Source organism: Vespa velutina, chromosome 10 (assembly GCF_912470025.1).
Source record: "Vespa velutina chromosome 10, iVesVel2.1, whole genome shotgun sequence".
NCBI lineage: Eukaryota > Metazoa > Arthropoda > Insecta > Hymenoptera > Vespidae > Vespa > Vespa velutina.
In genome coordinates, this window is record NC_062197.1 from 4,324,081 (window position 1) to 4,350,183 (window position 26,103).

General features: G+C 28.2%; 7 protein-coding genes and 1 long non-coding RNA gene across 16 annotated transcripts in view; 5 read left to right on the top strand and 3 right to left on the bottom strand.

Moving 5' to 3' along the window:
• Positions 1-750: 750 nt before the first annotated feature.
• LOC124952041 (ubiquitin carboxyl-terminal hydrolase 35) lies at positions 751-4,098 on the bottom strand. Its single transcript, XM_047501339.1, has 3 exons — positions 2,373-4,098; positions 2,054-2,256; positions 751-1,950 (listed from the first exon to the last, which is right to left on the bottom strand). The coding sequence occupies exons 1-3, from the start codon at positions 3,842-3,844 to the stop codon at positions 1,010-1,012; spliced, it is 2,616 nt and encodes an 871-aa protein (XP_047357295.1). The 5' UTR covers positions 3,845-4,098; the 3' UTR covers positions 751-1,009.
• A 286-nt stretch (positions 4,099-4,384) lies between these two features.
• Positions 4,385-4,679, top strand: LOC124952045. Its single transcript, XR_007101807.1, has 2 exons — positions 4,385-4,527; positions 4,617-4,679. It is a non-coding gene; the product is annotated as an uncharacterized LOC124952045 (long non-coding RNA).
• Positions 4,680-5,240: 561 nt separating this feature from the next.
• LOC124952238 (cell division control protein 6 homolog) lies at positions 5,241-15,706 on the bottom strand. The gene is made up of 9 exons (XM_047501786.1): positions 15,559-15,706; positions 14,979-15,469; positions 14,704-14,844; positions 14,307-14,602; positions 13,448-13,608; positions 12,803-12,871; positions 6,847-7,164; positions 5,637-6,757; positions 5,241-5,567 (listed from the first exon to the last, which is right to left on the bottom strand). The coding sequence occupies exons 2-9, from the start codon at positions 15,396-15,398 to the stop codon at positions 5,334-5,336; spliced, it is 2,760 nt and encodes a 919-aa protein (XP_047357742.1). The 5' UTR covers positions 15,399-15,469; positions 15,559-15,706; the 3' UTR covers positions 5,241-5,333.
• On the top strand, positions 8,824-9,950 carry LOC124952044. Its single transcript, XM_047501345.1, has 3 exons — positions 8,824-9,333; positions 9,424-9,684; positions 9,756-9,950. The coding sequence occupies exons 1-3, from the start codon at positions 9,003-9,005 to the stop codon at positions 9,923-9,925; spliced, it is 762 nt and encodes a 253-aa protein (XP_047357301.1). The 5' UTR covers positions 8,824-9,002; the 3' UTR covers positions 9,926-9,950.
• On the top strand, positions 10,238-13,734 carry LOC124952042. Of its 3 annotated transcripts, XM_047501340.1 has the most exons (6): positions 10,238-10,804; positions 11,380-11,465; positions 11,541-11,998; positions 12,088-12,290; positions 12,367-12,506; positions 12,577-13,734. In XM_047501340.1, the coding sequence occupies exons 3-6, from the start codon at positions 11,637-11,639 to the stop codon at positions 13,474-13,476; spliced, it is 1,605 nt and encodes a 534-aa protein (XP_047357296.1). In that variant the 5' UTR covers positions 10,238-10,804; positions 11,380-11,465; positions 11,541-11,636; the 3' UTR covers positions 13,477-13,734. The 3 variants fall into 3 exon arrangements, with proteins under 3 accessions (XP_047357296.1, XP_047357297.1, XP_047357299.1); XM_047501341.1 differs by lacking the exon at positions 11,380-11,465; XM_047501343.1 differs by lacking the exon at positions 10,238-10,804 and having other exon boundaries at positions 11,158-11,465.
• A 587-nt stretch (positions 15,707-16,293) lies between the features above and the next one.
• On the top strand, positions 16,294-18,154 carry LOC124952043 (uncharacterized protein C19orf47 homolog). The gene is made up of 3 exons (XM_047501344.1): positions 16,294-16,455; positions 16,567-17,634; positions 17,729-18,154. Exons 1-3 carry the CDS (start codon positions 16,437-16,439, stop codon positions 17,869-17,871), a joined length of 1,230 nt encoding a protein of 409 aa, XP_047357300.1. The 5' UTR covers positions 16,294-16,436; the 3' UTR covers positions 17,872-18,154.
• Positions 18,155-18,792: 638 nt separating this feature from the next.
• On the bottom strand, positions 18,793-21,871 carry LOC124952411. Of its 3 annotated transcripts, XM_047502243.1 has the most exons (4): positions 20,273-21,871; positions 19,734-20,195; positions 19,485-19,558; positions 18,793-19,382 (listed from the first exon to the last, which is right to left on the bottom strand). In XM_047502243.1, exon 1 carries the CDS (start codon positions 21,568-21,570, stop codon positions 20,386-20,388), a length of 1,185 nt encoding a protein of 394 aa, XP_047358199.1. In that variant the 5' UTR covers positions 21,571-21,871; the 3' UTR covers positions 18,793-19,382; positions 19,485-19,558; positions 19,734-20,195; positions 20,273-20,385. The 3 variants fall into 3 exon arrangements, with proteins under 3 accessions (XP_047358199.1, XP_047358198.1, XP_047358200.1); XM_047502242.1 differs by having other exon boundaries at positions 18,793-19,558; XM_047502244.1 differs by having other exon boundaries at positions 18,793-19,558; positions 19,714-20,195.
• A 295-nt stretch (positions 21,872-22,166) lies between these two features.
• LOC124952410 (alpha-actinin, sarcomeric) overlaps positions 22,167-26,103 on the top strand; it is a 14,725-nt gene continuing 10,788 nt past the window's right edge. For 2 of the 5 annotated variants that reach the window (XM_047502241.1, XM_047502238.1), the window contains exons 1-2: positions 23,217-23,369; positions 23,912-24,039. In XM_047502241.1, coding sequence (XP_047358197.1) covers positions 23,938-24,039 — 102 coding nt within the window. In that variant the 5' untranslated portion in view covers positions 23,217-23,369; positions 23,912-23,937. Of the gene's footprint in view, positions 22,368-23,216; positions 23,370-23,508; positions 23,822-23,911; positions 24,040-26,103 lie in introns of those variants that run through there. The other 3 variants (XM_047502239.1, XM_047502236.1, XM_047502240.1) reach the window with 3 other exon arrangements.

Sequence of the window (26,103 nt, forward strand, 5' to 3'; positions counted from 1 at the left end):
AGATGTTAAATACGATGTTATGCACGAATATATACGTATATGTTCATATATATATATGACAATGACAGATGTATGATATTCGCTCGGATACTGTTTGTTATACTAAATGAAATACTGATTTTGGCATACATACATACAAACACAGCCGATGGAAAGGTATCATTTAAATATCATACATAGTACTTTTTTTGTTGTTGTTGTTTACATGTGAGTAAAGCGTATTTGTTATTAAATATTAATTACTTTTTTTAATCATTTATGCGCGCGAGTGTTAGATTATGATTAATTTATTTCACACATTGGAATTTTTCTTGCGATATACATATTCTATAAGAATTGATCAATTTTTTAAGTGTTAGATCCTCCAATTTTTTTAACAATTATTAGATATGACATTATGAGAAAATCTTTTCTCTTTTTTTTTGTTCTTTTTTTCTTGTTTTTTGTTTTTTTTTGTTTTCTTTTTGTTTTTTTTTTTGTTTTTTTTTTTTTTTTTTTGTTCAAAATCCGAGATATTTTATTTGAAGACACAACACGTGTCTTCTTGATAACAATTAATTTCATTTTTAAAGTGTGGAGTCGCGTTACTTTCTCTTCCAAGAGAAGCATCTTATTTTTCAACAATAACAATGTTAAATTACTTGATGCTTAATGAATTAGAGCAATTAGCCCATGGAACATATTACACACCTTACACCAGATTTATGATTACACATAAGTTTATGTACATAATATATTTAGTATACCTCATTTTAATAGACTTAAAAAAAGTTTACGATTAGAAACCTTCTTAAGATAGATAAAAATTTGAAATTTGTGATAGTTTTTTTCATAAAACTCTATTATAATACAATAAATATAATACTTGTGTTTATGCAATGATATTACTGAATACATTACAACTTTTGATATAATCATAAATGATACGAATTATGTGAATAATGAATATTAATATATTCGCCGTTAATGCTAAATGAAATTTCAATTAATTTGACGACTATAAAATTATTTAACAAAGAAATGAATTTGTTTGTATATTAACTGCACCACGACAACTACTAGATGGAGGATTTTCATCGTCAGAATTATCACTTCGACGAAGAAACGTAGATTGATATCGACTTTGTTGTGATTTTTCAGATTGATGTCTTGATTCTTCTATGTATGCAGCTCTATCCTTTGCAACGATTTCTTGTATGTGTTTACTCAATGTAGACAATTCAAGTTTATCTTCGTAAATTCCATTAGACGATCCTAATTTTTCATAAAAGAGTATATAAGGCGTATCTGGTGGTTTCAGATCCTTGAAATCTTCTAGAGAAGTATAAGAAACATAGCTGTCATTAAATTTGTACCAATTCTGTTTAGAATCACAAGCATATGTGAAGTAATGTCCATAATCCATACTATAGCCCGAATGTACAACAGCGGCATAAAGTTGATAAGTCTCGTTTATTGGATTCGGTTGAGTTGATACTGGCAATTGTATGATGTCATTATATATAACTTTATGTCGTAATTTCGTTCTTAGTCGGCTTTCAAAATCATAATGAAAATGTTTCAGTGTTAAAATTAAATGTGCGGGCGCTTGTAAAATCTTAATAATTCTTTGTGCATCACATAATCTCATACATTTGTCGCATCTATATTTATTTTCACCGGTTAATTTTTCTGGTGTAAGATAATAATTAATGAGATCCTGAACTGAGACCTTTTGATTTTCGTGTATTTCTTCAGGGAAGCACAATTGAAGATCACGAAATTTATCTGTATTATGTGAACTAGTATCACATTGCGCGCACTGGTAAGTAATTTTTGATTCTCCACCTAACACTCTATGTACAAGAGATGCTTGAATATTTATTTCTTCTCCACCAACAGATTGTATTCCACTATCTGTTGAATCAGAATGAGAATCGCTAAGATGTTGTGTCTGCGATAACTCTTCACCTAGTAAATGAAAATAATATTTTCATAAGAAAGACAATATTAAAAGGTTTTAAAATTTTAAAGAAAATTTTTACAAATTTATTAACGATATAAGAGAAAATACCTTGCGTAAAATCAGCCAATGATTGAGTTTTTCTTTGTAAAATTGTACTCCCTGTTAAATTTTCTTCAGTAGTCCAACGCTTAATAATTCCTGCTTCTTCCATTGATGGACTTTCATTGTCTTGCCTTTCCACTTTATATTGGCAACCACTTAAATCATTTCCACCACATTTCTCTTGTTCATGCAACATATCTAGCAAGTGACTATTTGGATAAAAGAATCTATTAGTAAACAGTTAAAAACGATTTAGAATTAAACTAAATATTGTTCAAGTGTTATAAGTGTAGTATAGTTATAAGAATATCACAAGTATATTAACCAAAGAAATTCTGAACTATCCTGTTGTTGACCAGGTAAGAAAGAAGCAGGCCGACAGGCATTCCAAATTTCAGTCGGTGATAAAGAAATTCTATTGGAGTATAATAGCAAAGCAAATAAATTTTGTAGTTTCTTTAATATAACTTGTTCACCACTATCGTTTGAAGGTTTATAGTTTAATATTTCATGACAAAATTCTCTTGTCATAACTAAGGCTTGTAATACACTGTTCATATAACATATATTTCCAAGATTAGAAAGACCCACTTTTCCAGTTATAGATTTAGGAGGTTCTATAAAAGAATCCAATTCTTTTTCATTTGTCCAAGTAGGCCCAATCAGTATTTCTCTGACAACATTTCTTTGAGGCATTACTTGCAAATTGATTTGTGGAAATATATATGTTTTTGGATGATTCATTTGTCTTGTTGTAAGAGCTGTCCTTATATTAATCATTTCTTGTATACATTCTTTACTAGATTCTGAATTCTCTTTTACTAATTGAAATAATATCATATCCATATTACTAATGATAATATGTAATGAACGTAGCGAGCCTTGTCTTTTTAAAATATGAAATATAATCTCTGAAGCATTGCGACGAAGTACTGGCTCTAATAAAGCTCGAAACATTGTATTCAATCTAGCTTCTGTAACCTCAATAAGTATTCCATCTTTCTGTTTTCTTTCTAAACCAAGTATAAACTCCATTATCCAACGGCCAAGTCTATCTCCTTTCCATTCTGGAAACCAAGTGCATAATACCTTTAAAGCCTGAACCAGTTTATCATCGCACTGTGATTCTGAAAGAATCCAATTAACTGCACGAGGTATAAAAGAAGGTTCTGTCAATTGTAGCACCGTCGCTAATGTAAGAGCCGGTTCCTGTATTCTTTCCTTATCCGATATAATTTTGTATAATGTCTTCAAGCATACAAAAGTTGGATCTTCACTGTGTACATTCTTTGTATTGGAACATATCTTTTTTAAAATACTTTGAATCTTGATAATATTATCATTAAACTTATGATCTTTCAATGGTTGATAAGGTACCGAAAGACTAGCCAGACTGATGACTATCGCTTCGCAAAGTTCTACATAATTGCCAGACTCACAAAAATAAGTACCATAATCTATCAATACCTGAAGAATCGTCGTCAAATAGTACATGTCCTTGATATGTGTATTCTTAAAAAATATAGTTAAATCACTGACGAATGTACTGCCATCCGAAGCATTCCTTATTACGTGTTTACAAAACCAAGAAATGATGCGAGGGATTTCATCAACATTCGTAATCCGTTCTTTTAAAATACGCCCCAATATATCAACACAGGTATTTGATTGACTATATAACTGATTATCGTCGAACTTCTGTAACTTTGCCCATCCCTCAGCAATCTCCAATTCTTTCCCCGTTACTATTAAATTCAAGCTACGCTCAATATCACGTTTTATTTGTCCTGTACCCATTGTTAATTAGGCGCACTTTGGATTTCACTTTGAAATCTGTATTCTTAGTTGGATTAACTACAACTATTTTTAACCTCAATCGACAATGACTTTCATGAAAATCAAAATGATTTCATGGTCACAGCTGGTCAGAGCCAACGCGAACAGATTGGAACGATGGTATTCACCGCTTTAGGGCCACAATACAACTTTCTAAGATCCATAAAAAGATCAAAATATTCACGATAATAGGTTCCAATTACAAGCGAGTCATTATAAATGGTAGCACTCCGGCCAATGAGATTCTATGATATTACTTTGTGTTAAACGCGACATCTTCCGGATTGGTCAATATGTTTACGGTATTTAAAAATCAAATTATTTTTTAAATTACAAGATAAATTAATTACTGACATTTTTAAAAAATGAACTATGTATATTTTAATAATTTTCATTAATTTGTTAACTAAAAAAATTCATCTACGTCAATATAAAATACAATACACTAAAAATTCTCTAGTATATTAATGGCGCGAAATATGAAAAAATAACTAAAAATTCATTTTCTTCATTGATCATGTGATTAATAGTATTCGAGAACAAATTACGTCGTTAACACGTTAAGCGTCAAACCTATTTGATCTTCCTTTTCGTTTAACCCGCGATATACAATTTCACTAATATGTTGGCGCCCGGAAATCTCTGTAAGATTACATCTATTAAGACTGCATGTATATTTTCAGATATATTTCTTGTATTTATTTATTGCAATCTGTACTCTGTATTCTTTTAGAAATGCTTTCTCTTCAGCCAGTTATCTGATCTGTTTTTTAGTGCAGTTTAAAAATATTTTATTTAAAAATACTAGCAAGAATAATATGAATATTACAGAATTTCAGAATAAATGAAATTTAGAATAAATTAGCTGTCCAACAAATTGTCGGGATAAAGGAATTCAAAGTAGCAGTATTATAAATATACCTCAAATATCTCGTCATAAATTGCAATAAAAAACGGGACAGTTTTTAAAGTTCGAAGATATTGTAAAAAATGCTACAAAGATAATGCAGCACAATTTGGACGAGATATTGCTAGAAAGTTGACAAAATAAGTTATTATATTCTGTGAAATCTGCCCAGAACAACCATTTCTATATATACTGGGGTTTAATAATACTGATTAAAATTTTTTTTGGTAAGAAGTAATAGATACATTTTTTTATGATCTTCAAATTATTTAAAATTTATCAATAGAAAAATATAATTTTATATGATATATATATATATAATACAATTTAAAAGTCAATTATAAAATATATGATATCATCATATTTTATCCATTGATATTCTGTGTTAACGTTATTCCTCCAACTACTTACTATATTTGTCAGTTATACATTATAAAATTGTTTAACACAAACGCTTAAAATTTTTTTATATACATTACAATTGTAAAAAAACATTTAACTAATCCAATTTCTCTAATAAAGATATGAAAATAAATAAAATTATTACAAGCAAGACACATCATTGATTATTTCAGCCATCATATTTCTGTCTTGTAAAGCTGCACCAATTTCTTCTTGATCCCATTGTAAACTTAATTTTGATAAACGAGCCTCTTTTTTCTTTATTATTTTCAAGATTCCCCTAGTTTCTATTAATGTACATAAACATACAAATTCAGAAATATCTATAGCATGGATGTTCCGTTTCTTGCATACTTTTTTATAAATTTCGTGCAACTAAAATATAAAGAACGTATAAATTATTTTATATAATTTGCAAATATAGTAATGTTGTAAAATACTTACCCTTCCAATGGTAACATCTTTATTTCGTCCCTTATTTAAAATAAGTATAAAGGAACATAATAATAATTTTTGCTGTAATGGAAGTGTACTTTCTTCTTTATCAATGTTTTGAGTACCACCATAAACTCCATTTAATACTGTTACTACATCTTTTAGATCAACTGACTTCTCACTCAAAGGTTGATCTTTCCTTGGACTACCTGTGTTATTCATAGGTTGTAAAATTTGCGCTGTCCAATTTGATTCTGCACGCTCAATAACTCTTCTACTAATATCCAATGCTCTTCTAATATCTCCTGAAATGGCAGCAACCTTTCCAGCTAATAATTGTAATGTTGGCCCAGTTAATACATCAGAAACATTTGCTTCACTGAGCCTTGTAGATACAATATTAAATATTTGTTGCTTCGTATATGGAGGAAAATTCATCAGCTGTGGCTTTAATTCGCATCTTACTTGTAAACGTGGTAAAATTCTATCTGTCAAATCCAAAGCATTAGCAATGCCAATTAAAATAAGTTTTGTATTAGGTTTTGATGGCCATTCAAATATGGAATACAAAATAGATTGATTTTTGCTTTCCAATTGATCTATTTCATCAAGAATTAAGAGTAACATTTTGTGATTGGACATTAAATATTTCTCAATTATTGCTTTACTATTTCTAGTAGACTTTGGTACAGGTATATCTAATTCTTGCATAATTTTTGAATAAATAGTAGCAGCTGATTTCATTGTGGTACAATTTATATAAACAACCTTGAATTTTGAATTAAATTCTGGTTGCTGGATAATTTTAAAAAGACACGCCGTTTTTCCAGTACCTGGAGGTCCAGAAACATAAAGTGATGCAGAAGATTCATTCTTCAACTGCTCTCGAATAAATTCTTGTAATTTAGTTATTTCTGTTTCTCTTCCAGGCAAATTCTCGGAAACAGAACTATGTAAGGCTTTACGAGCATTACGATATTTATTTGATCCAAATAATTTCTTTGGAACAAATTTCTCTTTTTTTTCATCTGATGATAAATCAAGTTTATCTAATAGAGTTGATGGAGTTAAAGAAAGTGCTACAGATTTTTCAGATTTTTTCTGCTTTGGTGGTGTAGAACTATGATCATCTATCGAAATAATAAATATGTATATAAAACACAAATATCTTTAAATTATAAAAAACATTTAAATGCCGACAATATTAATGAATACGTACCTTCAGAATCATCGCATTTCCGTACACGTCTTGGAGTTTTAACACCATCATTACTTCTATTTTCTTTAGAATTCACCTTATTCGTTTTAACATTCTCAGAGTCCGAATCAGATTCAGATTCACTGCTACTTAATGTGACTATCTTCTTAACTGTTGGTATATATTTTGTAGGAGTACACCTCACAGTCGCGTTAGAAAAATCTTCTTTTATGTCATTTCGTTTGGTACCATAAAAAGAACACTTTTTTCGAATCGGAAAAGAGATAGTTGTTTGTTTACTAGTCATTTTTAGTGAGTCAATAATTTTTGTTATATTTTCTTACTTCGTCAAAAATAATATATAAATAAAATAATTATGTAAACAAAAACAATTGCAATTAAATAATCAAAGAAATGTTAACATTTAAATGAACGTCTACACAATATCTGTTAGCTCAACCTCAAACGAAATAAACATCTTCAAGTCTTCAAAAATATCATTTTAATATAATTTAAACAATAAATCATTATACATATATAACTGTACGTATTTAAAGTAAATTATGATATTTATGACTCTTACTATATGACTCAGAATAAGTTTTATCTGATTCTATTCAACAGTTTCTAATCACACGAAGTGAAGAGTAACAACTGATGTTTTGCTGTAAATTTTCGCGGGAAAACTCTTTAAACGCGGGAAAATGTTGGAACGTGAAATAGAAATGAATCAAAACAAGGAACGATGAAATTGATTCAAAACAAATATTAAAAAATATTTATCAATATATTATTTTTATATAATATAATTTTTTTATTCTAAAATCATAAATTAATATTTAATAATATATTTAATTGTTAAAGAAGATTAGAATAACAAAATTGAGAAATTTATAGAACTTGCAATTAATATTAGCGATCATAGCGCCCTCATTTAAGCCCTCTATAGAAGTAACAGTTAAACTACAGCTTTTTCCGGTAGTACATAAATAATTATTTCTCTTCCATATTGATTTTGAGAATCAACGAAGCAAGTTGAATAAAAATCCTTAGTAATCGAGATTTATACGATTTTCTAGTTCCTTTTGATTCGTAAATATGAGAGCGAAGGTAAGTATTTAATATCTAATGTTATTATTTAATATGTAACAAGAAAAGATAAATTTTGAAAAATATTTCACAAAATTAGTGAAATATATAACGATTCGATGGTTACATTCAGCCATGTGAAATCAATAGAGTTGTTTAATCGTTTTACAATAGAATGTGTTCTGTCGGTGCTTAATTTACATTTTTTACTACATAAAAGAAAATAATTTTTTTCTTTTTTGTATCATATGATTATATGTCAACATTTTTTTTTTAACGACAATGAAAAAGTTGTTGAATAGGTTAAGTGTGTGATATATTTTGTTTGCAGTGGCGTAAGAAGCGTATGCGTAGGCTAAAGCGCAAAAGGAGGAAGATGCGTGCGAGGTCCAAGTAATCTGTGTCCATTTAATCTGTAAGTATTTGTAATATATGCGTAATTACATTTTTTTTAACAGTATACCTTATGAATAATCATAAACATGTATTCGTCATTGTTATCTTTAAGCGTTAAAAAAACATATAATGTAATTAATAATCTTTTACTGTAACTTAGTAAAGCGTAAATTAAGAAAAAATTTTTTGTAATATGTATAAAAGAACTTGTTAATTTTATTACAGCTGTAGGAACGACATAATGATACGACAAGTCATGGTTTCTAGTTGAATCTACTAGATATCTTACAAGTTCACTCCATCAATCTGTCTTTCACACAGAGATCAAATTTTATAAATCTATTTTTTGTTCATCTTAAATAAAATGGATACTGGATATATACAAATTTATAGTTTATATTATTGTATACCAATCCTGCTTCATACGTCACATACACAATCACTATCAACTTAAATCAATTAAAAATAATACCAATTTAAAATAAAGTATATGAGTTTTCTATTTGAACTTTGATATAAACAAAATTTAGTCGATTCTGTAATCTAAGACAAATTTAATCTAAAATAAATTATCTTAAAATTACGTTCATACATTAACGCCATCTGAGGCATTTCGTTGAAATACTAAGTTTAGAATAGTCTTGACCATCCTTATGACAATATTTTAAGGTTAAGGATATAATAAAGAAATCATGAGCAATCGTATCTTATCGAATTTATTACGTGCACGAAAAATATGTAAAACATTCGGTCCGCCGCATAAAAACAAATTTATTACTTATTCCTTATTAAAACGAACAAGACATTTCTCGGATATTAGTCCAAATAAATTACCAAACGAAAAACTTACGAATAAAAATGAAAATGATCTTGTGTTAGAACGCAATTCAAAACACAAAATATTCCACGACAAAGATTCTAAAGTTATATTAGATGTAGAAGAAGAACAAGAAAGGATACTTTTAGGTGATTTACGTATAGAGGAAGAAAAGCACGATCCCTACAGTGGATTGAATTTAAACCGTAAGTCAATATTTGTATAAAAATAATATATATAAACTTATAAATATTGATTATATTTTTTAACGTTTTATCAATATTAAAATATATTAGGTGGCATACAAGGAGTGTACGATATAGAAGATCTTATTTCGGTTCTTCAAAAAGATAATGCAAAAGATATCTTTGTTATATCTGTGCCTAAAGAGTATATGTATGTAGATTATATTGTAATTGTCACAGGTAAATCGCAAAAGCATATGAGTGCTCTTGCCGCATATATACGTAAAATTTTTAAATTGAAGATGCATAAGAAGGATATTATCCCTAAAATTGAAGGAGCCAAATGTAAAGATTGGATAGCATTGGATTTAGGTATTTATCAAAATATTACAAATATTTAACTTTATATTTGATCAATAAAAATGGAATATATCTTCTTATAGGAAACATTGCTTTACACATATTCTCAAATGCTGCTAGAAAACAATACGATTTAGAAACATTATGGACGGTTGGTTCACAATACGACGGACAAACAAACAAACCAATGGTGACAGATATTATGGAACAATATAAATCTTTCTTAGATGTATTTCAACCAGAAAATTCATAAAAATATAGACATTTTATTGAATCTACTTTAGAATTTTCTTCTTCAATATATATGACTTTATTAATTAAAATAAATTCTATGAATTACATGCAAAATATTTTTTTTATAAATTTGTATTGTAACATTCGTTTTTTCTCTCTCTCTCTCTCTCTCTCTCTTTTTTTTCCCAGCTAATATAATTTCATCATCTCCCTTATATTTCTTTCATCCAATCAAACCTGCGTGCGCGCGTACCGTCACGTATGATATAGCACGTCTTCCTTTATTTATTTCCCTCTCTTTCTTTCATTGCCCTTCTCCATATTTTTTCGTTTATCAGCACGCATGCTCTCTTTCTCTCTCATACACACACATACACAATATAACTATTAAAACCAATTCGTTGTCTTAGCAACGCCGATATCCGAGAATCCCTTTATCGTTATTCGATGGAAGCAATGTTTATTGAGCTATCTATCTATTCAGTTCGGCGTGCGATGACTAATCAAGCACGTTGCACATAGAAATACATATATCTCTTGGAGCTGTTCTTGACCAATTACATACATACATATATAGATCGTATGTGTCAAGGTTTCTTACATTCTGTATCACGATCGACACTTGTATCTCGCGTTCGCATATATGTGTATTATGAGACTTACGTTACGCTAAGTTGATCATTAACTGAAAATACATTTTAACACGTTATACATACGATCATTTTAACACGTTTGCGAACAGCTGGAAAACAATTATTAAGAAAGTTAAATTTACGATTTCTCTTTCATTTCATTTTGTCGAAATGATTCCACGAAGGTTGCATCGATTCTTCAATAACGTACCGCTTTGTTGACCGCTTTGCAACAAGGGAAATCATTTGCTCCTAAGATTCACTAGGTAAATCATTAATAGATCCTTTATTGATTTTACTCGATAGGACGGAAGATATATGATTTTTTTTCTCTCTTGTTAATTCTGTTGAAAATTCGTATTACCTTTCTTTTTTCTTTTCTTTTATATATATATATATATTTTTTTTTTTTTTTTTTTTTTTTTTTTTTTTTTTTTTTTTTTTTTTTTTTTATGCACTCTGTCATTACGAATTATTTTTTACTTTTTATAAATTAAATTAAAAATCATCACAAAGAAATTATTCGTATTAATAGATTTTATAGATAATAGAACAAATTTTGTTTTATTATACATATGTATGTATTAGGTTTTTTGTTGCATGCGATATAATTATCGCGGGAAAAGATATTTGAATTTTGTCAAACGTATAATTATTTTGCATGATCACATTTCCCGTGTTACGAAATATTTATTATTGTGATATTAAATTGAAAATATCTTTAGTTATTGTTTCAATTATTTTCTATCGAAAATTCGAGATAATCCCGATAAAACACTTTTATCGTTATGGTGTCTATAAAATATAAACAAAATATAAAGTTTAAATTCTTAATTCGTAGGGTTAGGATTCCCAGGTAATAATTGAGTATGTAAACCAGCGAAAATGATTTCGATACTAATATTTACAAATATTATATTATTTATGGTTGGTGAATTATATTTCTTTCATAATTTGCATTGCATTGAATTATTTTCATCTAGCAGCAATTTTTTTTTTCAGATACTTATATCATAAAACAAATAGGTGAAAAAAAAAAAAATAAATAAAAATATATGGGCATGAGTCAAGGCAATAATCAAGTTCAAAATTATAAAAATGTCAAAATCAATTCAAGTTTGTCAAAGAAAGTCGTCTAGATGTTTACAAATACCTTTAAAATCGATAGAACAAATTTATTTGGTTTTCTTGATACCAACGATAATAAATTGTATTGTTTACATCGTTCACTTTTCCGCCGATTTAGTTGTTGCTACACAACATTTTAGAGAGCATAATCCAATATGGGGATCTTGTACTCTTTCTCTTATGTATGCTCCTGCTATAGTATATTTTATATTAACTATTTCAAGACCGGATTGGTGGATGACAGACGATGATAAGTTAACAAAGGGAATTTTTATTTGGTTCTTTCTTCAGATATGTCAGCTTATTGGATTTCCATTTTTTGCACTTTACAGGTACCATTGATTAAATTTTAAATAAACAATTTAAAATTTGTGTATAACATTATTTTTTTAATTATTTTATAACAATATCTTTTATATAGATATGCTGGACTTATTGTCATGGCAGTGGATGCTATCATCTTGAAAGGAGAAAAAAGATCTAAAACACTAAACATTTCTGCTGCACCTGCATCCATTGAATTATATTTCTTTTTACAAGCCTGGTTTCAAGCTGCACCTCAAGCCATATTCCAGACTCACTTACTTTTTAGAGAATATGTAGTTCAGCGCAGTTTTCAATCAAGTATGACAAATCTCTTTTATTTAATAATTAAAAATATATAACAGATGATAATTGTAGATTTTATTTCTTTTTACAGTAACTGTACATGTACTATGTATTCTTATGTCCGTTATGATACTTGCAATTGAAACAACTGCTTTCCAAAGATTTGAAAGTCAACGAGTCAATGGTAGAAAGCTTCCATGGGCAATGTGGTTAAAAAAATATTGCATTGAAGTAATTTTTGATTAATTACTATAATATATATAATTTTGATTGATCATTTATTCTACGATTTTATATATAGGAACTTCAATATTTTGAAGAAAAAACACCATTACAATTACCTAATATAACAGAAGATAATGCAGCTGCTGTTAACTCAAAAGAAGAATTAAATCAAGAAGATGAAAATAAAAAAAAATCTACTGAAGAGAAATCAGAAACAGAAGTAACAATTAGTTTAGATAGACAAATATCGGTAACTCCGCCATTACCGCCGAAAAACGTTCATGTGACACCTCCTCCTACACCTCTCAGAGGAATTACTACAGTTGTACCATTACCTGTACCAGATGCACCAGCACCTCCTCGTCCAGATTCTATTGTGAAAACAACAGAGCATCAGGATTTAGAAAATGCAAAGTCAATTTCTATTATAGAACAAAATCAAAAATTAACAAATAGTAATCAAAGTTTGAAAATTCCGAAAAGGAAACATTCTAATAAGGGATTAGATGAAGATGATCCAGTTGGCAAATTTCTTTCTTTTCTTTGGTGGTTCTTTTTTATCTTAGCACGGATCCTTGCTATAAGCATATGTTACGAGTTTTATCCATATTATTTATTAGGCATGCTTGGCATCCATTACATTATCATGTTGGTATATCTTTTTTATTATGCATCATATTATGATGTCATCACATTTTTCATTAATCTCTGGCTTGGTTTAATTTATATTGTCAGTATGATTGAATACAAAATTAAATTTAAATATGCAGATAAATGGCTATTACCATATTATATTTTCATTTTAATCCAAAATACTGTTTTTACACTGACATGGTATTTTCATGCAGAATGGGACGGATTTTGGTATAATTATGCAGTATGTACAATTTTTATCAGTATGGCACTTTGCATTTCATCAACTATAGTCTATCATGTTCTATTCAAACCAAAGAAACGAAGAGTATATAGCAGTTGACAATTGATAAAAACAGAATTATTCTGGCTAGTAGTTTTAATAAAAAATCTAAATATTAAATAAACATTTAAGTTTTTATGCTTAAAAATATTGCAATAGAGCAATTGTGGAAAGATCTCACAATCAGTATGACTGAATAAATATATTTCTTTAAGTTCTAAATTATAGCAAATAGAAAAAGATAGATTATAATCGATAATGACTGTTCTATAATTATAATTGTTAGAAAAATATTTCAGGGGCGTAAGATTGAATATTTCAAACAAATATAATAATTATATGTATGTGTGGTATTTGTTAATGTATTTGTTGTTAATTATTATTATTATTATTATTATTATTATTATTATTATTATTATTATTATTATTATTATTATTATTTACAATTAATTATAGTCACTATATATATATATATACATATACATATACATATACATATACATATACATATACATATACGTATATATGTATAATATTTATATAAAAATGATTCGTCTAGAAAAAGACTTATAAATAGTTACTATATCTGGCAGCAATTATTTTGCTTAATGATAAGCGTACAATATATGATAATATTTACAATATTGTATATTATATACACTGACAGCTATAGATATATTTATATTCCTTTTTTATAATTATTAAAATTTCTACTTCTTCCAATGTATATTGTGTATATTTTGGTGCTTTAAAAGTTTTTAGATATTTGGACTTTAAAACTTTTAAAGCTCCTATTTAAATTTATTAAAAATATATTCTTTTTATATTTAATAAAGAATATTTATAATTCAGTTCACTTATAGAAAATATATATTATAAAATAATTTTCTTATACGTGTATGTTAGAATCTCTGTGAAGATTACCAAGTTGAGCTTCAAACAAAATATCACTTAATAACTTTTCAGCTATTATTCTTTGGTCTAAACGCATATTTCTAAGTTTTGCTGCTACATTTCGACCAATTGCATCAAATTCATCTTCCATAACAATTGAATTATTATGTGGTATTTTCAAAAAATCGTTAGATTCAGGTTCTTCTGATTTTCGTCTTCGAATAACCGGAGATTGATCAGTCCACTCTGGTGATTGTTCATACAATTCTTCATTACCAGGTTGACATTCCTCCTAAAAATACATAAATATTTGCAATATCAGTAATATAGATTAACTTTCCTTAATTCTAAAAATGCACATGACAAATTGCAAACATAGTAAAATTAATTTACTGGTTTATAGTATTTTCTGTATCTTCTTTTTGTTCTTATGATTTCTGCATATTTATCAGAGGATAAATCAATATATACCATTGCTGGTTTCCTTTGGTTAGATTTACATTTGATTTTTTCTATCATGAATGGATGGAGTCTCTAAAAAAAAAAAAAAAAAAAAAAAAAGAAAAAAACAGAAAGAAAAAACCAGATAGTTTATAAAGTTGTAGTAAATTATAAATATAAATATAAATATATATATATGTATAGTATATTGAAATATTATCGCTTACTTTTATATGACTTAAAAAGTTTCCAGTGGATTTCAAATTTCCATTAAGTAATTTTTGACACTGTAAACATCTAACCGTGACATTAGTATCTTCTACTCTAATCACTGTAAAGAATTCACCATCTAGAATAGCAGGTAAGCGAATTGGAGTAAGTGTCATGTTTTGCTGAATATTTGATTGAATTTGCGTGATTTGATTTTGATCCTGTTGCAATTGTTGTTGCTGCTGTTGTTGTTGTTGTTGTTGTTGTTGATGCAGTGTTGATGATTCATGATTATCTTGATTTTTTACTTGTACAGTTTGCATAGGAATTTGTGCACCAACTGATTGATTGATTTCTTGCTGATTTGTAGCTTCAATCATACACGTATCAAAAGTTTCTACTTTATTGACATATTTCTGCGGTGGGAAACTTTCCATGTTTTATATTTCTTTTTGTTTACAATAATGAATTGTCAATTAAGTAATAGAAATATTATTTTATTAATTCACTGTAAATATATATATATATATATATATTAAAAATGTTTTAAAATAAATATTCAGATATTCCTGAATATATATATAAATTATTACTTACTGACAAAGATAATACAAAATAGTATTTATTATCTTGATTTCTTATTGAATTTTAAATAAGTTATTAGATAAGAACGTCGTACAGGAAAGATCTCAAGTAAGATAATAGATAAGAACGTGCACGATACAGTATATATAAGTATAAAACTGATATACCAACTTTGAAAATCAAAATTTAAACTTTATTTCAAATATTTTATAAAAATTTATTGTTGTATAAAGTTATGGAATTTATTATTATAATAAGGAATAAAAAATACACGCAATACAGTTTGCATTTATTATCAAATTTGTAAAACGAAGATAATAGAATAAAATCAGCAAACGATAATTGCATAATTTCTAATTCGTAATTGAATAATAAATGATAATTTTCCATTAAACAGATAGATTTATGATGAATTTTGGACATAATTATAAAAGATAATGGTTATGGTTAGTTACAATAATAATGCATTAAAATTCCTAATGGCGCTGATAACGTCTCGTCTCTATAAAACGAACTCGGACCTATACTATATTTTATATATACGTAGGAAAATAGTTGTATATATAGTACGAAACGATATATATACATATATATGTGATCATCTAAACTTGGCATAGACCTAGCTAAAGTATAATTAATTGTTAAAAAATATTCTATTAATATTACATAAAATTTACAAAAAAGGTTTAATATAAAATATCTTGTGTTCATAATAAAATACTGTTAATTATTATAAACGATTAGTTTCTTTATTTTCACGAGATTTCGTGAAACAAATATTTTACTGAATGCATGAAAAAAAATATGTTCAAATTTCTATTATTGTAAATTTATGTGTCAACAAACATTTTCAATAAAATAATAATAAATCACTTTAATTAACTGAAATAATGGCAACATCTTTGTCAGGTAAAATGAAATTTTAATCTTATAAACTATTATAGGCATGTTATGTTAAAATTAATGTGCGAAGTATTTTAACATATTTTAAATGATTTTATCCTTTTTAATATTTTATAGCATACTGGGTAAAGTTTTTCAAAGGTGCTGGCTTTCCACAAGACGTTGCAACTAAACATGCAGTTGTATTTTCTAACAATCGTATTAAACCAGATATGTTGCCAGATTTGGATAAGCCTAGTCTTAAAGAAATGGGAATTACTTTAATGGGAGATATGATTGCTATCCTAAGATATGCTAAAAAAGTTGTAGAAGAAACTACATGTGAAAAATTTCTTGTAGACACTGAAGATCCTGATACTCCACCTAAACTTGTTAATAAACCAATAATTAAGAAAGCTATAACAAAAGTAACTGCTAAACCTCCTGCTATAATTAAAACAAAGCCTTCTACTGTAACTACTTCAAAAATAATAAAAAACACATCTACCGTGGTTCCAAAGATAATAACTGTGAAAAAATCAAATGTGGATTTACCTGAAAGTAAAAAGAATACAAGTTCTCTGAAAAGGACGCTGGAATCTGAAGAAGAATATGATGGTGGTCATGATGATGACTGGAAAATTGTTGCTAAAAAGAAACCGAAGCCACAAACTAACAATGATGAAGATAATGAGAAAGTAGGATATACAGTAATACTACCAAAACGAACAACTTTAAGAACGCCCTCAACAAAAAAAATAGTTAAAACAAAGCGAACAGTATTTGACAGATTAGGGGATAGTTCAGTAACTAGTACAACCAATTTGCCTGATACTTCTCCTACTTTTAATGTTACTGGATTGGGTAAAGATATATATAAAAGAACAATTAGTGTTTTCAATCGTCTTGGTGATAAAGATGCAAAAAAGAATGACACGCCACAATTAGGAATATTAAAGAATGGTACTACTAAGATGACCTCACAGGGTATCCTAAAAAATAGTAGTTCCAATATAGGAACATCTGGCATAGCTAAGAAGAAGATTCTTACTGCAGGTACAATGCGAGCTGATCAAGAAGTTAATATGAAAACAGCTTTAAATAGTGTTAAGCAATTAGTAGGTACAACTAAAAAAATTACTTTCAATGAGAATGCATCAAACATGATCAAAAAAAGAAATACTGAAGTTACATCTGGCAAATTAGGTATGATTATTATCTGAAAGAATAATATATAATTTATAATAGAAAAAATAATTTATAATTCATAAAATTTTATCTAATGTATTTGTTTTTACAGCTTCAGAACGACTCACCACAATACCAGCAAAAGCACGATTAGGTGTATTGAGATCAAGTAGCGCGAAACAGGTTACTTTTAATAGAGTTGCCACTGTCACACATGTTAAAAAAGCAGATGTTTTTAGTCGTCTTGGAATTTAAAAAAAAAATTAAGTTCATCATTGAAACATTGTTTCTAATTACATATACTTTGTACAAAGTGATATTACTTTTTGTTCTGTAAAGAGTATACTGTATACATACGTTTTCATATAAAAATCTATAAAACTTCTTAAAAACAAACTAGGTAATATTCTTCACAATTTGCATGAAAACATTCTTTTAATAGTATAATATAGTGAAATGATAACTTAAAATCACGCAAATAAAATGAAATTTAAGTTAAATTAAAAATCGCATTGTAATATACATGTTAAAAAATGAGCAAAATTGATTCAAAAATATATATTTGTTTCTTTTTATATCTATTTTTTTTTTTTTTTTTAAATTATATAATCTGAAGTTTTATTGATTTAATAATGTAAGATTTTCATTTTTTGTGATATTATTTATTACATTATTTTTTGTGATATAATTATATTTTAGCTTTCTTTCACATTTATTTTACGATTTAATTAAACTTTGCATTATGTTATCAACAAATTAAAATTAATACAATTTTAATATATTCTTCTCTCTTAATATATAAATAAGCTTGCTTTTATTACTAGAATAAAAATTTCATGCAATAATATAAAATATAATTTGTTTTTGGATAACTAATATGTATTTATATTATATGATAAAAAAATGACAAAAATTGTACACGAATATAACAAATCATATATTGTGTTGATACTTGTAATACATTTATATAATATTAAGATTTGATCATGTATATATTTTATCCCCTGAGACTTTATAGATTTTAGGAAATATCTTCTGAAAAACAATATATGTTATTACAACTTATATCTTCTTAATCCACGTGATATATAAACTTTTACATGATAAAATTTTATAATTTATTATTTTCAAATTCGTATAGTTGAGTAATATTAGAAAAACAGGTACAAGTATACATTCATTTTTGTATATTTTTTATAACAGCATATAATCTTTTATATGTTCGATTAGAAATTTTTTAATACAATAATACAACTAGTAGACAGGTCTTTACTGCAGAATGCTTGCTATTAAAAAAATTAACAGCCATCATGATGCACGATGGAAAGTTTTGTTAACGACTAAAATATACTCTAAGAGCATAACTGAAATTTAAAGTATTCTTTGATGAAACCTTATAATTTGTAGTTTTTGTATTTTAATATTAAATTTTATAGAGTATGGCAGAATGATTTCCCGGATTTTGAAGATTATTTTACAGTGTGTATTTCCAATTTCATTTGATTTTATATTTATTCATATGATTTTATAATTATGTTATCTAAATTCATCCACGATACATTATTGTAGCCAATTTCGGAAGTTATGCAATTATTCTTTATAAATTCTTTTAACAACAAATATACAGTGCAAATCTATTCAACTTATGATAGTACACAACAATAAATCATATGTTATCATGTAAAAAGACTATTATTATAATCTTCTAAACTCTATTAGAATTCGAATAATGCTGAATCAAAATCTGGGAGATTGTTCTGCCATACCTGTATATTACAAATGCATTAATTAAACAAAATAATTATTTATTTTCTAATTGTTACAAAAAATGTTTTGTCACGTATAAAAACAAAAACACCATACTCAACCTTTTTAATACTTATTGAATCTGGAAAAGAAGGGGTGATCGTGGCTCCATGTCTACTCCAAATGTGTAATATAACTGTAATCATTTTATGATAATCAGTAATATTACCAGGAACGGAGCGTCGACTATATCAGATCTTAATTTAGTAGATTTTGGAAACAATAAAATTTCAAAGAATATTACACATAAGATAATAAAATCAAAAACAAAGTCTCAAAGATCTGACTTACAATTTTATTTTGACGCTCACCTTTTTCAAATCTCCCATAAATTACTTGAATAGGGCGTTGTTTTCCTGTAAAAATAAAATCTTACTACAGTCTCAGAGGGAAGCAATAATATAATTCTTATGAGATATAATCTTTGATCTTAATATCGTGTGTCAATTTGGATATACACATTGATATTTAATGCTTAAAGTTCATATTTCTATTATATTACAAATTCATATTATACTTATTATTATTGAAATAAAATAAGAATAAAAGAAATATATATATATATTTATATATATATATATATGTATAGTCATAATTATAAAAAATAATAGTTATGAAATATAAAACGTATAATAAAGCCTGCCTTTTTAAGGAAGAAATATAGAGTAATATGTAAAAACAAGATGTACAAAAATAACATAACTTTTAGTTTATGGCAGAGTTGGATTTTCACAAGTTTGGTAATAAACAGCCTTTGATTTCCAATGACATCCCTGAAAACAATTATCATATACCATATTCCATAGTATTTAGTATACTGTCAATAAATATATTGATTTAATATAAATACATTGAATTTAAAAATTTTCGTTCTTTCAAAAATCCTGTACAACTCTGCTGCTTTCTATCAAATTTCTAGAATAATTTTCATTGATAGTTCAAGACCCACGATCAGTTTCCCCTTCATTCTATATCACTATTTGTACTATTAATATGACATTTCGCACAATATTCTAAGGATATTTTATTAGAATTAACATGTAAACAGATTCCAGTATTGTTTAAATTTTGAAACAGGTCTTCTTCTGTACAAGAATTTGGTACTTCAAGATCAATCGAACTCATAATTTCATCATATTTTGGGATATCTTCAAATAAATTTACATTAAACGGCGTCAATTCATCAAAATCCATATCATCCATATTGGTATCTTTGGTTTCTTCTGAATTGCATATACTGTTTGTTGTTCCAGGAGTTATACTATCTGTTTCTTGCATGTATCTGCTATCTATACTACTTGGTGTATTTATCATGAAATATGAGGTACTTAAAGGACTTATATCTATATTATTTTCTAAGTCCTTATCATCCACATCATGATTAATATCAACTTTTTTAGGAACAGTATAAGTATGATCAGTATTTGAAAGAATTAGAGGTAATGTATTTTTACTATTAACATTGTTTTCCATACTTTCATAACATTCAGTACTTTTCTCTTGTATAGAGTTAAGTTCCTGCTGCAAACTATTTTGTTCAATGTGATTATGTTTATTGATTATTGAATCAAAAATATTATAATTTAAAGAATCTGATACATTATTTTTAACATTCGGAAGACATGAACATTTTTGTTGTTTAGTTTCTGTATCCTGTATTTTCTGACTTTCTTGCATCTCATTATTAACGATAACAGATTTTTTGTTATAAGTATTTAACTTTTTCAAACCATCATTTATTGTTTTTAATAGAGCAGTAATAGCAGTATTATTATGAAGGACATTTTTCAAATATGCAATTTCACCTGTCAGACGTTTTATATCTTTTCCTTGTTTCTGTATTGTATAAACAAGTTTCTTATTCTCTTTTTCATAATACGATAATGTGTTTTCAATTTTTTCCAAATATGCTTTTTTGCGAAGTCTGTTTTCTCTAGCCATTAAAGCATTACGGTTAAGACAAGGTCTTTTGGAAGGCCCTCGGCCACGTCGGTGTGTCTGTTCTACTGTATTATTCGAAAATATCATATTTTCTTCCCGATTACTTCGCAAATGTGTCTTACAGTTTCTTTTGAAATTTACATCACCCATTTCTTCTTCGTTGCTCGAACTTGCATATTTTTTCTTAAAATGCTTTGTGGTTGACATCGTTAATGATTTAAAGTAATCCAAATCTTGTACAATCACAAATTTACCAGATGTGGATCTTGCTTCGAAAATACTATATTATTATAATTTCTAAATAACTTAATAAATCTCTCGGCGACGTGGCTTTAAAAAAGCGCAATAACTGGCACTGATTTACTGCAATTTATGAGAGAATCAATTGTTAAAAAATCTCCTCTCGCAGGAATGTCCAATATTAGAAGCGCCATCTTCAACGCCATTTTATAATACAGAAAATCATTATTATTAAAGATTTTATTAACTAATTTCTTTATTATTTTCTGAATAATATTTTAATTAAATTACTTTTTATTTATTACTTATCGCATGACATTTATTTTCTAAATTTTATATTAGAGCACAAAATGAAAAGATTATAATAATATATTTACAATTCAACGAGCAATAATAAATAAAATTAAATAACAAATAAATCTTATGTATGATCAATTAAATCGTTGAACATATTTAAAAATAAAAAAAGACATATAAAATGAAGCAAAATTGTTATTTAAATTTAAATATTTTACAATGAAAAAGTTTCCTCTCTAGATTTTACTGATTCGTGACAGTGTTGCGAAGCCGCGCGGTAATGGAGTTATCTTGGATGATCGCGAAATTTTGCGCGAATTGTCGTATTATTTCTGTAACGTACGAATGTATGAGGTGCAACATTCCAATTGTGTTTTTACTTTAAATATTATTGCAGTCCTAAAACTTATCAATTATAGTTTGAGTGGAAAAGGAGAACTGAAATAAGTTTCAGTCAATGAGCCTAGGTACGTACTTAAAATGGTGTACATACGTATATATATATATATATATATATATATGTACATAGATACATATCGTGTGATCGAAAAACATAATAAATTTAAATATAATCTTAATAAATAATAAAATCTAATAATAAAATTTGATATTATTACAAAGGAATATTCTCGAAGTTATAACACGAAAGATAATAAAGTGACATGAGAACTGAGCTCGATTGATTTTATAAAGTATCATACAATATGAACATTTTTATTTTAAATGTTTCTTTAATTTCCATTCAATTTCATAACGGAGTATTATTATCAAGCTTTCATATACATCATATAGTAAGAGTTATTTTACGTGTCATCATTTTTGATGAAATTAAATAGAAAAATATTACGTATTACCGGCTAATACGTTCCTAACCTATTAATCTTGAAGCTTCGTAGAATCATTCAGAATAATAAGCAATCTATAGATAATTCGAATTCACTTCAAATCCATATCACAAGATTCTCTTCGCATTTTATATAATCGCAAAGAAGCCGAAAGTAAAAGAAAGTATGAAATAATTTGATTTTAAAATAATATTAAAAGAGAATATAATTAAGAGTAAATAGTACCGCAAGACAAACACTTCGATGGTTGTAACGTGACGATAGTAAATATACATACTGATTGATTCTCTCGTTGAAACATATTTATTTCTTGTGAGAATAAGCGAGAAGGAAGAGTTCGATTTTTTCTATTTGTTGTTTGTATATATTCCCCACCCCACTATGCTAGGAAGGAACATCAATCGTGCATACATTTTCGTAACGTGAAATGAAACCGCGCGAGCGTGGTGGGGGTAATAGCAAGCGAACAGTCTGGGTTCGGGTGATTCCGTTGGTAATGGAGGGAGGGCGGCGAACGGTGGCGAAGGGGGCTCGTGCGCCGGCAAGCAAATCGTGTGTCAGACTCGTGGCAGAGGGGTCAGCGCGAGGGAAAGACACGAATCGAACATTTTCTGGGCTTAGCGGGTACGTTACCACGTTTTTCGGCCATTCCTCTCTCTCTCTCTCTCTCTCTCTTTCTCTCTCTCTCTCTCTCTCTCTTTCTCTTTCTCTCTCTCTTTCTCTCTATCGTTCGCTCGCTCGTTGGTTATTTTTCTTTTTTCCTTCTTTTTTCTCGTTTCTCGTATCATCTTCCTTTCTTCCTCGAAACCGTCGCGTGCCTGTTCTCTTCCTTTTCGACGCGCCTCTCTACAAACACACGCTTGCTGTCTTTCTTGTACTATTGCCCTTTCTCTTTCTTTTCTCTCTCTCTCTCTCTCTCTCTCTCTTTCTCTCTCTCTCTCTCTCTCTCTCTCTTTTTCTCTTTCTCTTTCTTTTTTCTCTCGATATCTCGGTCAGTTTCCGTTATTGTCGCGAAGAGCGTTATACGAGTATCAACCTGAGAGAGACAAGTAAAAAAAACTCCTACGTTCAAAAAGGTGGATAATTTCGGATGTATCCTAGTTATTTAATTATTTCTCCTACGTACGGATAAATATCGGGTGACACGTTTGGGATTTGCGTTAAAGGAACGTGAGATATATACGGAAGAAGGATGAACGACATGGAGGCCTACGGGGACGGATACATGGAGCCCGAGGAGGAGTGGGAGAGAGAAGGTCTCTTGGACCCAGCCTGGGAGAAACAACAGAAAAAGGTGAGATATATATATATATGTATACATATCTGTTTATTTCTATTTAAAAGTCCCTTTCTCTCTGTATTAACCGTATTGATAGAGTTAGATATGTACGATTTCAAAGGATGGTAAATGAACGACAGGATTAGTCGCGAATTCGATTTAAATTTGAAATGAATAAGATGCGATTTCTTCGACGAGTTAATTAAAATATTGATCCAAAGAAAAAAATATATATATATATTTTTTTTTTTATTGGAGAATTTATAAAACTGCGAGATCTATTGAAAATAATTTTTGCACGTGGGTACTAAGCATTGTTTATCTCTGGTCCATTGTACGAGCGTATGTATCATATATCATACGAAATATATTATATAATGTTTAAATTTTCCCGCGTAAAAGTTATCTCTTTTTTAATACCTCTCATTTTAGTTTTAATTTAATTTAATTTTATTTTATTTTATTTTATTATACATCTTTTTTTTTCTTTCTTTTTCTTTTTTTTATATAGCAACGTTTATTCGTCAAAGTACTAATGTCAATTCTAATATTAGAATTAGGGGACACGTAGCTATATTATGTGTCGTGTAGTTATGTACATTCGGTTAAGTCGAGAGGAGAATTTGCTCTTGGTATTTTGTATTCGCAAAAGATATTGGACGGACGCGGGTCTTTAATTGATGAAGTAGAACATCCTCGAGTACTCGTTGGAAACGTTTTCTTCATTTTTGGCAAGAGCTCAAGGCTCCCAGGCTTGTCTCCTTGCGTATATCGGCCAGAGCCCTTCGGATTGTATTTTCAGACTTTATGACGAAAATAATCAAGCAATGAGTCAGTCAAATTCGTATCTATATGTTTGATCATTTTTTTCTTCCTTTTTTTCTCTTTTTTTTTTTTTTTTTATTTCTTTTTAAAAAATTTTTACAAGTTGGCGTTATTTTGAAAATTGGCGGCTTCATGAAACAAAAAGAGTCGATGAGTATCTCTCGATACATCGATCGATACGATCGATTACGATGGATGCTTCGATTGTACGAGACAATGTCCGTAATACATTAAAAGCTCCAATTATTATCATACTATACTGCAATCCTAACGGTATGTCATGATGAAAATAAGAGATTTTCAATTAACGTAGATAAATGTTTAAGTTGACGTCTTGACCGACTCACCGCGCATTTAATGGCGACATTGGATATCAGATAAGAGACAGAGATATATCTATTGGCTTCTATCCGATTACCAAGAAATTCCTTCTGTCTCCTCGTGAAATAGTCTCTTGACGCCGTTAAGGTGTCGGATATATTTTTCGCAACGGCTCTAATTTTAGAGATTCACATGTCTTCTTCCGGAGGCTCACAATAACCTTCTCTATCTATCTATCTATCTATTTATCTATCTATCTATCTATCTACCTACCTCTCGATTTCGGTTCCAGGCCATTACGTCAATCGAAATAAAAATTTCTTTTGATTTCCGACGATCAAAAAAAGATTTTGTTTCTCTTCCTTTCTCTCTCTCTCTTTCTCTTTTTTTTTCTTCTTTTTTTTTACTCTTGTTTTCTTTTTTTTTTTCATTCGTCATAGATGACAAATATTATTATTAATAATTCTTTTAGGACATTATTAGGAATATGATTATATACAATAGTTGAATTGAGAGAAAAATTGCAGTGCAAGCGTCGTACAATAGCCGAACACGTGCAGTCTCATCGAATTTCGAGTTGCACAGCGTTGTGACGGAAAGGTCACCGTGTTTTCTCGGCGACACTCGCGCGAATATTTTGATCACAATCACAGTGATCCAAGATACTTTGAGTTTTAAGATCAATTATATACCGTATGAAAACAATCGAATTAACGGTATTAATTGACAAATATTTGCCTTTCGTTAATTTTTAAGTTGACGATTTCGAGTATTCAATAATTGTAGTTATTAATTTTCTCGTTAAATAATAATTCATCAACAATTTTATTTAACCGCTTTATTCACTTTCAATTCATACACATACACATTATCTTTCTTTCTACCTCTCTTTCTCTCTCTCATACATACATGGACACACACAGACGCACACAC

Excerpts from the sequence above, each read along its gene's own strand:
- LOC124952411 (XM_047502243.1), bottom strand. The coding sequence starts at position 21,570 with ATGTCAACCACAAAGCATTTTAAGAAAAAATATGCAAGTTCGAGCAAC.
- LOC124952042 (XM_047501340.1), top strand. The coding sequence starts at position 11,637 with ATGTCAAAATCAATTCAAGTTTGTCAAAGAAAGTCGTCTAGATGTTTA. Across the intron at positions 12,291-12,366 it reads TCAGCGCAGTTTTCAATCAA|TAACTGTACATGTACTATGT; the intron begins GTATGACAAATC and ends TTCTTTTTACAG. Across the intron at positions 12,507-12,576 it reads TAAAAAAATATTGCATTGAA|GAACTTCAATATTTTGAAGA; the intron begins GTAATTTTTGAT and ends TTTTATATATAG.
- LOC124952041 (XM_047501339.1), bottom strand. The coding sequence starts at position 3,844 with ATGGGTACAGGACAAATAAAACGTGATATTGAGCGTAGCTTGAATTTA. Across the intron at positions 2,257-2,372 it reads GATAGTTCAGAATTTCTTTG|TCACTTGCTAGATATGTTGC; the intron begins GTTAATATACTT and ends TTATCCAAATAG. Across the intron at positions 1,951-2,053 it reads ATTGGCTGATTTTACGCAAG|GTGAAGAGTTATCGCAGACA; the intron begins GTATTTTCTCTT and ends TTCATTTACTAG.
- LOC124952044 (XM_047501345.1), top strand. The coding sequence starts at position 9,003 with ATGAGCAATCGTATCTTATCGAATTTATTACGTGCACGAAAAATATGT. Across the intron at positions 9,334-9,423 it reads CAGTGGATTGAATTTAAACC|GTGGCATACAAGGAGTGTAC; the intron begins GTAAGTCAATAT and ends AAAATATATTAG. Across the intron at positions 9,685-9,755 it reads TTGGATAGCATTGGATTTAG|GAAACATTGCTTTACACATA; the intron begins GTATTTATCAAA and ends ATCTTCTTATAG.
- LOC124952238 (XM_047501786.1), bottom strand. The coding sequence starts at position 15,398 with ATGGAAAGTTTCCCACCGCAGAAATATGTCAATAAAGTAGAAACTTTT. Across the intron at positions 14,603-14,703 it reads ACAGAAAATACTATAAACCA|GAGGAATGTCAACCTGGTAA; the intron begins GTAAATTAATTT and ends ATGTATTTTTAG. Across the intron at positions 13,609-14,306 it reads GATTCTAACATACACGTATA|TCATACTGATTGTGAGATCT; the intron begins AGAAAATTATTT and ends ATATTTATTCAG.
- LOC124952043 (XM_047501344.1), top strand. Across the intron at positions 17,635-17,728 it reads AGTTACATCTGGCAAATTAG|CTTCAGAACGACTCACCACA; the intron begins GTATGATTATTA and ends TTGTTTTTACAG.